Source organism: Epinephelus lanceolatus, chromosome 11, assembly GCF_041903045.1.
Source record: "Epinephelus lanceolatus isolate andai-2023 chromosome 11, ASM4190304v1, whole genome shotgun sequence".
Lineage (NCBI taxonomy): Eukaryota > Metazoa > Chordata > Actinopteri > Perciformes > Serranidae > Epinephelus > Epinephelus lanceolatus.
In genome coordinates this window covers 31,357,368-31,370,901 of record NC_135744.1, presented here as the reverse complement: position 1 = coordinate 31,370,901, position 13,534 = coordinate 31,357,368, and the positions used below count along the sequence as shown (strand labels likewise).

At 41.6% G+C, this 13,534-nt stretch overlaps 1 protein-coding gene across 1 annotated transcript; it reads right to left on the bottom strand.

Annotated features, from left to right (window-relative positions):
* Positions 1-241: 241 nt before the first annotated feature.
* On the bottom strand, positions 242-11,200 carry smg6 (SMG6 nonsense mediated mRNA decay factor). The gene is made up of 19 exons (XM_033643722.2): positions 11,098-11,200; positions 7,549-9,973; positions 7,259-7,451; positions 6,674-6,784; positions 6,278-6,384; positions 5,791-5,869; positions 5,419-5,529; positions 5,089-5,304; positions 4,763-4,824; positions 4,485-4,630; positions 3,996-4,109; positions 3,225-3,402; positions 2,756-2,975; positions 2,405-2,584; positions 2,023-2,190; positions 1,434-1,578; positions 988-1,250; positions 771-852; positions 242-665 (listed from the first exon to the last, which is right to left on the bottom strand). Exons 1-19 carry the CDS (start codon positions 11,186-11,188, stop codon positions 535-537), a joined length of 5,022 nt encoding a protein of 1,673 aa, XP_033499613.1. The 5' UTR covers positions 11,189-11,200; the 3' UTR covers positions 242-534.
* Between the last annotated feature and the right edge of the window lie 2,334 nt (positions 11,201-13,534).

Here is a 13,534-nt window from a genome sequence, read left to right as displayed (position 1 = left end):
CGACTGGGCCCTAAGAGAAGTGTGAAAGTGCCGGGCATGGCCTTCATTACTGCTGTCTTTAATCAATTAAACGATCATAAACACAGTCCCTCTCTCTGCCTTATTCTACCATCAGCCTCAAATTTGAATACTGCTTGCAGAGTACACACTCTCCAACTAGGCGCAGAGACTCAAGGCTGGACCAGACAACTCACAAATCCAATTACGCCATTTTTTTTTTTTTACCTCTTTCCTCTCCTCCAGTCCAGCCTTTCTGAGACTTGTCAAGTCTCCCTGTCTCTTTCCGGGGAAGCTCACTGATCTTAACACATACATACACACACACACTTCATCACAAGGGGGAAAAAGCTCATTGAAACCACCCTGCTCTCACTACATTTGTGTTTCATAAGAAGTGGTTCTATGCTTTCTTCATCATTTCCTCTCCCCTGTTATCTCCTCCTCTTCTTCCTCTGCTTAAGTGTGTCTTCTCTCCTGGCTGAGTGGCAAGCAGGCTTCAGCAGTTGGGTTCCTTTGATTGCACCTTAACCTGGTTCAGCCAACTTTGGCCCAGCTGAGGAAAGCAGGGATGTCTCGGACCGGGACGTTGCGGGTCAGAGCTTTCACTCTAAGGTTACGGTCATCTGTGAGGAGTACCACCTCCCTCTGGAGCCTCACTGTCCCGTCTGTGTGTGGGGCAACAAGCCAAAGAGTAGTAAGGTATAAACTCAGAAGACTTTATTTTGCATGTGTGTGAGGAAATCAGAAAACTGACAGTCAATGTTACATACTTCTCTGGTCAGGCATGAAGTCTTTTGCCTTGTCTTTGCAGTAGTGCAGGCAGCAGGAAAGAATCACATCATCATTGGTACCCTGAGGAAGAATTAAAAAACTAAGTCACTGAAAAACAGTATAAACATTTGTTTTAAGAGCCTTATATCATTGCAGATCTAAACCAAATTATCAAAAGGTATAAAAAGCAAACAATCATTTATTTTGGGCTCTCACCTGCTGTCCAGAGGTGTCTTCACTGCGGAAGGCAATAGACTCGAGCTGATTTCCCCTGCTCGTCAGGGCTCTGAGACACGGCTCCCTGGCTTCAAATCCTTTCTCTAGGAAAGCCACTGCCAACCGGGCCTTCTCCTGCACGGCCCGCACATGGGCCACACTAACATTATAGTTGCCTCGACCACCAGCGCTGCGTCCTCCTGACCCCACTCCTCCACCAAAGTTGTCCTGGCCTTTAGCTAAGCCATCTAACTCTGTGATCACTGAGAGAAACACAAATGCCACCGAGACTATACGTAAACAAAGATGTTCTGTTTCTACACTGAACACAACACACATGGGGCAGTCTTATCATTTTAAACATCACAACACCACAATTTAAACCATCTCTCTTGCTCGAGAGCTCAGTCATCCTTTAAATTCTTGTCTCTGTCTTTGAGTCTTACCAATGAGTGGCACAACTATTATGTATGTTCCACACTGAAGGAGTCTCTTTAACCCTCCCAAGTGGTCAATGAATCCATTGGTATCTGGGACCAAAAAGAGAGGCCTCACTTCCAGCTCCAACTGCCCGCCCGTCTGCAGTACCGCCTGGAACACACACGTAAAATTTGATGTGAAATTAAACTCTGCCACCACATGGTATAACTGTATAGACCTGCCCTTTTCAACTAACTGTCCTTTCAGTGAAATCCATTAGAAACTGAACAGGCCGTTCTGATTCTAAGGCTGCGGATAACCTTTGTTTTTTTTTTTTTGTTTTTCGGCTTTCTGGCTTTATGCGATAGGACAGTGTTTAAGCAAGAAAGGGGAGGAGAGGGGATGACACGTAGCAAAGGGCCACAGGCCAGAACTGAAACCCACGGACACTGCAGCAAGGACATTGCCTCTGTACATGGGTCTCCCATCCCCAATTTTTCCTCATTGATTTTAATCCTTTTTTGATCATTTGCTTAACCGAAAAATGTCAAACATACAGACAATTTATTTCCGGGTTTGAATATCTATTGTTGCATATGTATATCACTGTTTTACCTGTATTTTATCCCTGCGCTTCTGTTGCATTGCCAGTTTGTTGGCAAGGACGTGGCGTCGTGCCTTCAGCTCTCTGATGTCATTCTCACTGTCTCCCGCCTCCTCGGCATCCTCCTCCCCCTCTGATGCGGAGAGAGACGACTCTGCCTCGACTATGACATCATCAGCCTGCGAAACAGACAAAGACACGAATAAGACACGTTTTCAGCAATGTGGCTTCCACTTCTTTCAACAGACTCTGTCGAACTACAATAAAGATTTAATTTACATAATTTTGTGTAGGTCAAATATTAAAAGAAAGGAGTGCGATCAGAGAATAAAAAACAGAGGGAGTCAAGTGAAAAGGAAATATTAAAGGAGAAAGTGGGACAAAGACACTCACCTCTTTCTCTGTTAGAGAGTCCTCCCTGCTCCTTGTGTCCACTGACTGGTTAGGTGGAGGTGAAGCTGCCACAGAGACGTATTTGCCTCCCTTGAAGGCCAACAGAGGCTCTTCCTGACCACACAATGCCTCCAGAAAGTACTTCAGCACAGTCACTCTCTTACAATCTGCTGCTATTGCCTAAGGAAAGAGGATGGGGGTATATGTGTATGTAAACAAGAAGATGACAACTAGGGGTGCATGTAAAATCTGGCATGTTGAAGGTGACAGAAAATTAATCAGTAGTATATTCAGCAATTTCACAAGAGTATGTAATGTATATAATTAAACACACTTTTATGTTCCACTCACCATGTCAGTGTGTCTGTCTGTGTAACAAGGTTCCTGTGGTGCAGCGAGCAGTGGTACAAAGCCAGCAAGTAGCCGGTCCTCCCTTAACTGCAGTACAGTCAACTCCTCATCTCCCTCGACTTCTTCTGTGTCGGCTTTGTACAGCGGCATTTCCTCGTGGTCCACACGCGCCAACACGTTACACAGGTCAGCCAGGCACTGCCAAACATCAGGGCTACAACTTGACAGGGAAGAAAAGCCACACACGACGGTGAGGGTTGAGTATTTTAAGGAACTACTGTCTCAAGAGTGATGGTGTGTGTATAAGTGCCAGTAGAGGCCATGAGATGAACCAATAGTATTAACTAGTAGTGAATATTACCAATATTACTGTCATTTTATTTTTAATTTATCTAAAACATGATGGCTTGTCAATTTTATGTTCACAACTTGTTTCCACTGCCTCCTAATGCAGGTATAAAGCACTCACTCTAAACTGCATGGTGGTGGGTTCCACTGGTCTGGTTGTCCCAACATCCAATCAGACCAGACTTTGATACTTGGCAGTAGTTCTCTAAGGTCCAATGGGAAGGCAGAGACCCTCACCATACCCTCGAGCTCTTCCCCTTTACCCTCCTCCTCCTCTCCATCAGCCATGGGGACTGGTTCTAAAGAGAGAAAGAGATTTTTTTTTCAGATGCAATACTGCAAACATTAAAACAATCAAACAAAACCAGCTGAAACTGACATTTTGTGGAAAACAGCAGCATTAGTCCGACATAAAACTTAAAAATGCTATCTCAGATGACAAATAAAGATCGGTTATGCTTAACCCAAGATGTAACATACAACTAAGTTTGGAAAACTCATCCCATTTTGCAGGTAAAAACATTTTTGAAATTACTTCTAACATGATTTCACTGTTACAAGGTAAAATGAAACGTCTTTGGTTCATACAGAAATTTCCAAAGTCACTTGTCACTGTTGTTCAGCCACATAGCCGAACAGCAGATGATCAAGGCAGACAAAGCTGACTGCATGTTCAAATACACTGTTACCAACTAGCTCTATGAATAATTTCCACTGATGTGCTGTGGGATCATATTGTAATTCTTGTCATGTAACTGTTGGTCTGACATAGATAAAAAACGTTATACTAATAATGACCTTAATTTCAAAGTCCCTGAATTAGATATGTGTAGAGCTACCACTTCAATAAATGCTGCTGATCATATTCTAGTGGATCTCACTGTGTGTGTACCTGCAGGAGTGTCCCTGAGCAGCTCCGTGCAGCGCTGCACCAGCAGTGCGAACATGCCGAGACCCAGGGCGATGCTCTGCTCTTGTAAAACTGACCGCACTTCTCCATCTTCACCTGACAGAGACAAAAATTTGAAACATTACTTCCTCAGCACTCTTATATTGATATCACCAATGACTCATGTGCAACCACAGCAGGCATGTTGATTTTCTAATTGTTATTCAAGTTGAAAAAAGAACTGCATTAGAGATTTAAGTGTGTCAAAGAGTCATTATTAACTCTACAATGGTCGCTGATGCTCTTTAATGGAGTCACATTTTACACAACATATGAAATGAAATCGCTGTTAATCACCTCCATAAAAATAGAATAAGTTGTTCACCAGCAACACATTTGTATTAATTTTGCAGATTAACACAATGTGTTAAAGCTCTGACGCAATATTTGTTGTTTGATGATAATAATGTTTGTGTGTTTGTGAAGCATCACCTCTGCAGTGGGCATTGTGTATGGTGAACATGTTAATAGTGATGATCTGCAGCATGTGTGTGCTGCCCAGTAGCGAGGGGCCATGCTGGAGTAGTGTCCTGAACTCCTGCAGAACACGGCTCGCCACTCCAGGGAAGGATTCCATGCTGTATGGGCGAGACAGACAGGCTCATATATAATACAGAAAAACAGACCCAAAAGGCAAACACAAAAATAAATAGTTTCTTTAAACTCATTCAGTCTACGAATTCAAGAGGAATACATGAGACATTACTCACCCAACTTTAGTGAAGAGCTTTCCATGTGCATGCAGGAAACTCAGAATGAATCTCTTGTTTAGCTGAAGAAAAAAGAGAAGGCCCAAAGCAAAAAAGTATTACTCATATTTGGCAGCAGCAGTTTTTTACAGCTATAAGCCCTACAGGACAGCACATGACAAGAAAACACATCTTCAGTGTTTTGGGAAAAAAACATACAAAAAAATACCTGTTGACAATATGAACATAGATGCCGGTTTCTTTTATTGCATACAAGTAAAAGCATATGACACATGAGACTCAATGTGTCCGCGAGTTTGAGGGAGAGTGAAAAAAAGAGATCTTACATCACTAGCACTGAGACTGCCCAGCTCTCCATCCTGCTCAGAGTCTCTGCTGGATTCGCTACCTCCTCTCTGAGTGGATGGTGTTGCTGCTTGTCCGCTAGGGCGAATCCAAATCTCCACACGTGCTCCGTCTTCCCCTCTTCCTCTTCCTCTTACTGCGGGGCCCCTGGAGCCTCCTTCATGTTCCTGCCTCCGCCTTCGCTCAAGCTGCTCTGCCTACAACAATCAAAATTGGTGAAGAAGAAGCACTTGTGCTGCCTGAACTTTCTGGTCCAAGAATAAAGGTGAATTATTTGGCACAAGTGAATGACCAAAGTGTGTGTGTCTGACCTTGCGTTTAGCTTCCTCAAACAGACTCATCAGGCTTTCCTTTGCAGTAAGGATAGGGTTAGAAGCTGCCAAGCTGCGCATGTAATAATACACAGCGTCCAACTTCCGCTTCTGTAAGTGAGAGAGGAGGAAAGAGAGTGAGAGGAGGAAGGTATCCTACAAAAGGACACACAGTGGGTGGGTGCGAACAGAGCGTTTCTCAAAATATAGTTGTATTTTACAGTTATCCCAGGGACATGCCAGGAGATATACAGTCAGTCCCAAAAAAGTAAATTACTTTGTTCCAGTTATCTAATTATGCCTGCAGAGAACATTTCCAGCCAAATATCCAACTCTCAACTTTCATCCCTGCTTAAACTACACATCACTTACTGTATAGACTGCCAGCAGGGCCAGCTGGTTATATGGTCGTCCATTTTTTGGGGCAATCTGCTGGGCTTTCAGGTACCAACTACGAAAAAGTGTAAATGTGTAGCCGTGAGATATCATCAGAGAAACTTTGCTTCTTCTATAAATCATAAGGTTTTCATCTCATAGGTCATATACAGCTAGAAAGGAACTTCATGTATTACAGTACAAAGTTTCTCGTCTACAGCACGTAGCATTTTAGAAAAAAAAAAAAAAACATAATCAGGACTAAACTGTAATCGGTTGTCTGGGAGTAATCTAACAGGTATAACAACTTCCCCACAGCAAGAAAGCCAGACCAGACCACTTTTTCTTGGGACACAGGAATTACCAGATTTTGACTATGTAGCCTCCTGAGTTAAAAATGTTTAATGCCATTACACATCCCAGGCTCTTTTAATATGTGTAAGAAATTTCACAATTCCAAGAGAATGCTTAAATGACAGCCTACCTGCGAGCCTTGCCATAGTTGGCGGAGTCACTGGCTTGTTCCCGGTAACGTGCTATATCTCCCAGACAAATCATGCAGCGCTGAGCACTGATAAGTGCATACTTCACCTGAAATACAAAGAAATGCAAGAGAAACTTTTGACAATTCATAACATACAGTGTTCAGTTAGGCCGTAATTATCGACATAATTAACAACTAGCAAGCAAATAATTGCTGGTAACTGATTGTTGCCTGGCTTAAACAAATTTAACATGTTAAAAGTTGTGACTTCCATTCTGTTGCTTTGAAAACCCATTATCAAGCTTCAAGCTGCATTTTTATCACCCAATTAATGCAATTTGATACATTTTTAAACATCCTAAGTGCAAACACAGCCTAAAAGAAGCATTGCTGTACCGTTTTGCGCAATGGCCGAGCCCTGATAGCTATGCCATCCATGTAATCCTCCAACTTGAACTGGTACACTGCCTGCAGCTTCTGAAGCATCGCATCAAAGAATACTGCCCCCTGCACAACACAAACGGTGATGACGATAAATGAAGTTACAGTGAAAAAACATTGTTATTTTCCACGATTAGTCATATGAAATGTATGCATGTACATATACAACATTTTAAGGCTGACCTTAAATTCAAAATCCTAAAAGAGTGACAAGAGTAGTGAATTTATTATGGCCTGTTACCACCTCAAGAAATTAAAGCTTTAAATTGTTTTTGCTACAAATACACTGAGCATTATCAAATAACAGTACTAATTTTGGGCCTTACTTATCCCAGTGCTTACCCAAATACTGAGCAAGATCAAAACTGCATATCCAATTAAGAACCTAACAGGCTGCTTGCATTTGTCTTGACCTATCAAGCAAGATTATAAATCCTGCTCGCAGACGTTTAATGCTCGACACACACCTCCAATCTGCCTCCCTTGCTGTAACCTCCTTTTTTTGTGAAACCCTGTCTGAATTTCCCACACATTCCTTACCTCATCAAGTAGCGTGAGCAGCATGTTTCTTATATGAGGGGTGTTGTCACAGGTGGGGTCTCTGAGTAGCTGCCTGAAGCGCTCTATGACCTGGTAAAAGACATTCTTCCACAAAGCCTGATCCACATTCTGTGAGTCTGAGAAGTCGATGTCTGTCAGGATGACCTGCTCATATAGCCCCAAAAGGTCGGCTCTAGAAAACAGGAGGGTGTAACAGGACAGTGTATTTTCAATATGTCACTTTGGCACACAGAGAAAAATACCACTAACTACCCCCTCCAGTTCCTCACCTTAGCTGGGCCATGCGATCCAGTCCATCAGCACTCACTCTGTCCCTGGACAGCAGGTTACTCAGCTGGAGCTCCTGTGCATCTGCAGCCCTCAGCAGCCTCCCCAGCTCCCCTCTGGCTTGTTGCTCCACCTCTTCAAATGTCAAACTACCCCCTGCACCAGGCTGGGAATAACCTGCTCCCCTGTAACTCCCACAGAACTGGCTCACACCAGGGCCTGGGTACATACCATTAGGGGAAGCCATCTGGTACGGCCCCATGTGATAAGGATATGGATAGCGCTGGCTGGTGGCAGTGCCAGGGCTATGTGGGTTGCTGGTAGACATGGGGTAGCCGTAGGGGTTGTCAGAGTTTTGGAATTTGTAGTAGGCCATGGCAGCAGCCTGCTGGGATCGAAAGTGCTCACCCTGGGGGACTGGAGGACTGCCTGCTACCTCATCGTCTGTGTCCAGAAAGTGAAGTTGTCCATAACCGGTCCCCGTCTGAAGATATACAGGCTGCTGGAGAGATGAATGCTGTGATGACTGGGTGCTAGCAAGAGCAGGTTTCTGGTCAGGGTTATTTGGATCCCAGAGTCGTCTCACTCCTCCTCCTCTGCCTCCTCTACTCCTGCTAGCTCCTCCTCCCCTAATTCCACCAAAAAGAAGCCTTTGTCCAACCTCAGGTGAATGAGAGATGTCTGTGCGGGCTGGAAGCACCAGGATACCCCCACCTCTGCCACGAGGAACCAAACCCGGTTTGCGATGTTGTTGCACCCCACTTTGTGGCGTGGTGCTTGACTGTTTTTCAATAGAAACCCTCAGGATCCCTCTACTGCCACCTTTGTTTCCCTTTGGTCTGTTCCTTTCTTCCCTCTGCTTCTCTGCACTTGGTTCTTCCTCCCCACGTCTTTTCCTCCTTCTATCTTCTGCTATGTCACTCATCTCACTCCCTTCCAGTGATTCTGTAGATGATTCCCCATTGGTTGTCCAGCTTTGTAAATGACTCCTTCTTCCTTCTCCACTATTTGCCATCCCCTCTTTGTTATTGTGCCGAGGCTCTAAGCATGGCCACTTTGTACTCTCAACAACCATCCCTAGTCCAGGACCATCAAGGCTGGTCACACTGCTGGCTGAGCTACTGCTGTACGTTCGATTCCGTGAGCGTCGAATATCTGATTTGGAATAGCGTTTTGAGGTTGGTGTTGTGATGTTTGCATTGGATTTGTTTCTATCGCCTCTTTCAACAGCCCTGTCTGAATTTCTTTCTGTCTTAGCAGCATCTTTCTCAGTGTCTCTGGACCGGTTGTTGTTGTTGTCTCCTCTTCTGCTCTCTCTACGATTCTCTCTTCCTTTGCTTTGATGTGTCTCTCCTATCTTTCCTGGTTTGTTATCCCTGTCTGCTTCTGCTGCTTTCCTGTCTCTTTCCTTCTCAGCTTTCCCCCGGTCTATCTTTCCTCCACCAGCTTCATCTTCTCCTCTTCTGGAATCCTGATTCCTCTCTTTTTCCTTCTCCCCTCCCCGTCTCCTGCGATTCCCCTTTTCCCTCTTCTTCTCTACCTTTTCTTCCTCCTCTTTTGTTCCTCCCCCTTGGACTCTCCTTTCCTTGTCAGTTGTTTCCCCTCTCCTGCAACTTAACTCTTCACTGGTTTGGTTTTCACATCCCACTTTGCCCTTTCCTTTCATGCTGAGTTTTTCTATTTTGTTAGTAATTTTCTCAACCGAAGCATCAGAGGGTAACGGAGGTTTGTTCAAATCTCTGCTTCCTTGCTTTCTGTTTGTTTCACTGGATTTAGATAATTTTGCATTTTCCTGTGTACCTTTTCCTTCTTCATCTTTCCCTCCCTGCTTATGTATAGAAGTTTTTTTGTTCCCCTCCCTTTCACCTGTACTCAGCTGGGAATCTGGCTCAGTTTTCTGATTGTTCTTCATAGGGGGAGGCTTATCCTGCTCTCTTCCAACTCCACAATCCTTTCCCTGGATGCTCCTCCGACTCCCAGGTTGATAAAATTCTCGGTCTGGTTTGCGGGCTTTCCGTGTTGGCTTAGCAGCTTCAGCAGGCTCCTGATGTTCTCTGTCATTTTCAGCAAAGCCTTTCTCTTGGTTTACTTCTGTTTTAGACTGTGCGTGGCCGCCCTTTCGATAGTTCTGAGCGTTACTACCGTCACCTCTCATCCTGTCCTCTTCCCTTTTGTCTGTGCCTGCCCCACCGTCTGTGCACCCATGGTTCTCTAAAACTTTTTCAGAGACACCCTTTTTCTTGCTCTGTGATGGTCGATCACTGTCACGTGAATCAGTGACCAGGGGATCACTTTGACCAGGTTCTCCCTCCTCACTGTCACGGTGACGCCGTCCATGTCCGGATGCAGGCTGGTAGCGCTGCAGTTCAGGACGCTTTCCATCACGCTTCCTATGCTGCTTGTGTATGTGATGCTCCTGTTGCTCATCTAAAAGAACAAACAAACATGGAAAGAAGAAATTAAAATGGTGAGAGACAAAATTATACATAAACTAAGTAGATGGAGTAAAGGTACTAAAGAATAAGACTGATGCAATTAGTTATTAACAATGCCTCAGACCATCTCTTTCTGACTTCCCTACCCAGTCTGTGGTGCTCAGCCCCAAGCCCAATCCTTTCCACTAGAGACAGAAAAAGTGTGTCACAAATACATAGTTTAATAGACTTAATGGGCACTGTTGTTTTCATGTCTCTTCAACTGGGGCAAAAAGTGCATTTTTTGATAAATATTGTCAGCTGTGATGTGTTTGATGTTCTAGTAAGTATTGATAAAAGCAATACAGTGTGTGTTAGACTGTATAATTGTATAGTTTTAGGACAACAATGATGGGCTATACAAAGAGACAAGCTACACCTGGCTCTTTTTATGGCATTTGTTGACAATAAGAAAAATAAACAGTATTAATTATAACCAAGCCACTAGAAGTAGAATATGAGTAAAGGCAGGAAACAAACGTATTCATATTTACACAGTGGTGTCACTCATTAAACACTGCATCATTTACACGAATAAAGTCATGTATTCACAGCGTTTAACAAACAGAAACTCTGTTACAGTGAATGTCAGAAAGCATTCCCTAACTGGTGAAAGTATATATGGGAAAGGTGCAGCTCCAAATTCAGCGGAAAACGAAACCGTTAAAGTTAGTTCACGTCAGCTAATTCTGTAACGTTACCTATAACAATTAAGTTACAAGAATGTTATCTACTGTAACACAATTCATCGTCAACGGTACAATCCTACCAATGTACTTAAAATATGGGGTATAAATATGAAGAACAGTGCGAATAATATTAAAAACAGGGTTGAGTCGTGACAACAGTTGCACATAAATTATCTGTTGTCGCTATGGTCGAAGGGGGCGTTTAAAACAGACCGCGCGGGACCAAAGAATGGCCAGCCAGATAGCTAGCTAGCTAACAACATTAGCTGGTTACAAAGTTAGCAACTCCGTAGGCTACTTTCAGCTAACTTGGGACACTTCTTCGCTTGGATTTAACGACTTTTTAACGATTGTATCCCTTCCAAGTTTCTACTGCACTTCCTCTCACCTTTCTGACAGTCAGAAATGTTGACTGAATTCGACGCTTCAGCTCGGAGTTCCGCAGCTGAGATTCGTACTCTGTCCAGTTCGTTCGCCATCTTTGCTTTCACTAAAACAAACACAACAAGTATGGTGGCCCTGCTAGATCAATAATATTATGCTGATGGCGTCACAGCAAAGGCAGTTGGGTAATGTAGTAAGTTCCCCTTAAAATGTAACCTGTGCGCACTGTTTATTAGTCCGTTTCACATCCTTCACATAGATAAAAGTAGCAATATCAGACACGTTAAAGTCCTGCAATCAAGATTTTATTATTATACATATAATGTAATACATAGATATGAAGCAAATAAACAAATAAGGTAAGAGCTTACCTCAGCTCTTGTTACTGCAGTATACTATGTATAATATATTAATGTTCAATATTATTTAAACATTTTTGAGTAATTAAATATATTTTTGTAGTAATCTTATATACATATATTATATACTATACTTAATATAATATAATAATATAATATATTATATTTTTCCTTAAGATATGGACTGTTTGTATTATTAATGTTAAGCTCTTGTTACTATAATATATTAATGTCCAATATTTCTTTTACATTTTCTAGTGAGTATATATATATATATAAATATATTTTGTAGTGTTATATATAATATAATATAATATAACATAATATAATATAATATAATATAATGTTATATTATATTTTTGATTGTGGCTATTTGATTTTGTATTATTAATGTCAAGCTCTTGTTACTATAATATAATATGTATAATATATTAATGTTCAATATTTTTTTAGAACATTTTTTGTAATTAAATATATTTTTGTAGTAATCTTATATACATATATTATATACTTAATATAATATAATATAATATAATATAATATAATATAATATATTTTTCCTTAAGATATTGACTGTGTGTTATTTTATTATAATTTGTATTATTAATGTTAAGCTCTTGTTACTATAATATAATGTGTATAATATATTAATGTTCACGCTTACATTACAGACAATTTAGAGTTATCAGTTAACCTAGTCCCCAATCTGCATGTCTTTGGACTGTGGGAGGAAGCCGGAGTGCCCGGAGAGAACCCACGCTGACACGGGGAGAATATGCAAACTCCGCACAGAAGGGCTCCCACACCCAGGATCAAACCGGCAACCCTCTTGCTGTGAGGCGACAGTGCTAACCACCACACCACCGTGCCGCCCATTTTGTAGTGTTATATATAATATAATATAATATAATATAATATAATACAATACAATACATAGATATGAGGTAAATAAACAAATAAAGTAAGGTCTTACCTTAGCTCTTGTTACTGCAGTATAATATATATAATATATTAATGTTCAATATTTTTTATACATATATATATGTATATGTATAAAAAATATAAATATATATACACACATGCATACATATATATATATATATACATACATCATACATACATACATATATATATATATATATATATATATATATATATATATATATATATACATATATATACATACATACATACGTACATACACTCACACACTCACACACACACACACACACACACACACATGCATATTGCTGCCTGTTCTAAGGGACAACATCTTGCCACTTATTTGATCATTTTTCCAATCTTGTACCAGGCCAAATTGCTTAAATTCTAACACCCCTATTACCTCTCCAATTAGACTCATTGTCAATTCTAAATTGGCTTAGTCTATTGAAGTCTATATCAGGAAAAAAAATGTGTCAGTCTAAAATGTGTAGTTATGTAATTCTTACGTAGGCCTTGACCTACATATGAGGCCTGGGGGAAGGGGGCTTAAAGGTCTGCACATTATATAAAGAAACAAACAGACAGACAGATATCCTACATACATACACACCCTCAGTTCCACACAATAGCCACTAGATGTCAAGATGGATTACTTGTTCCCATTTGTAGCTCAGCTGTCCTATAACCCTTTGGATTGGCCCAACAACGAACTTTCTCCTACTACTTTTTTCTTCCAACTTAGTAATTTCATATTAATGAAGTGCAACATGTCCTCCTCATCACACCTTTGCTCTAATGTCTTTTTGAATGACTTTGATGTGAGGTGACAAATTGCACAAGGAGGGGGACCTGTGGGGCTGCTGAAACAAATGACAGGAACATACACAGAAAGATTGTGCATATGTACGTGTGTGTGCATGTGAAGGGGGTGCATGGAGAGTTCAGGCAGACATCTTCGGTGTGTGGCTGACGCTAGAGTAAACAGCTTCATTTCCCTAGCAACACCAAATTAAAGGGACAGAGTCTTGTGTCCTTCCTAGAAATCTCCCACACATGATTCTTCATCCAGAGCCAAACCTCCTCTTTTCTCATACAGGCTCCTTCATCAGGTCACTAAATTATTCAGCCAAGGAGCTG

What these genes read in the sequence shown, in the direction of transcription:
- smg6 (XM_033643722.2), bottom strand. Translation starts at nt 11,188, where the DNA reads ATGGCGAACGAACTGGACAGAGTACGAATCTCAGCTGCGGAACTCCGA. An exon ending in GCTCAGGGACACTCCTGCAG is followed by an intron (nt 3,403 to 3,995) that starts GTACACACACAG and finishes TTCTCTCTTTAG; the next exon opens with AACCAGTCCCCATGGCTGAT. An exon ending in AGCGCAGGGATAAAATACAG is followed by an intron (nt 1,579 to 2,022) that starts GTAAAACAGTGA and finishes TGTGTGTTCCAG; the next exon opens with GCGGTACTGCAGACGGGCGG.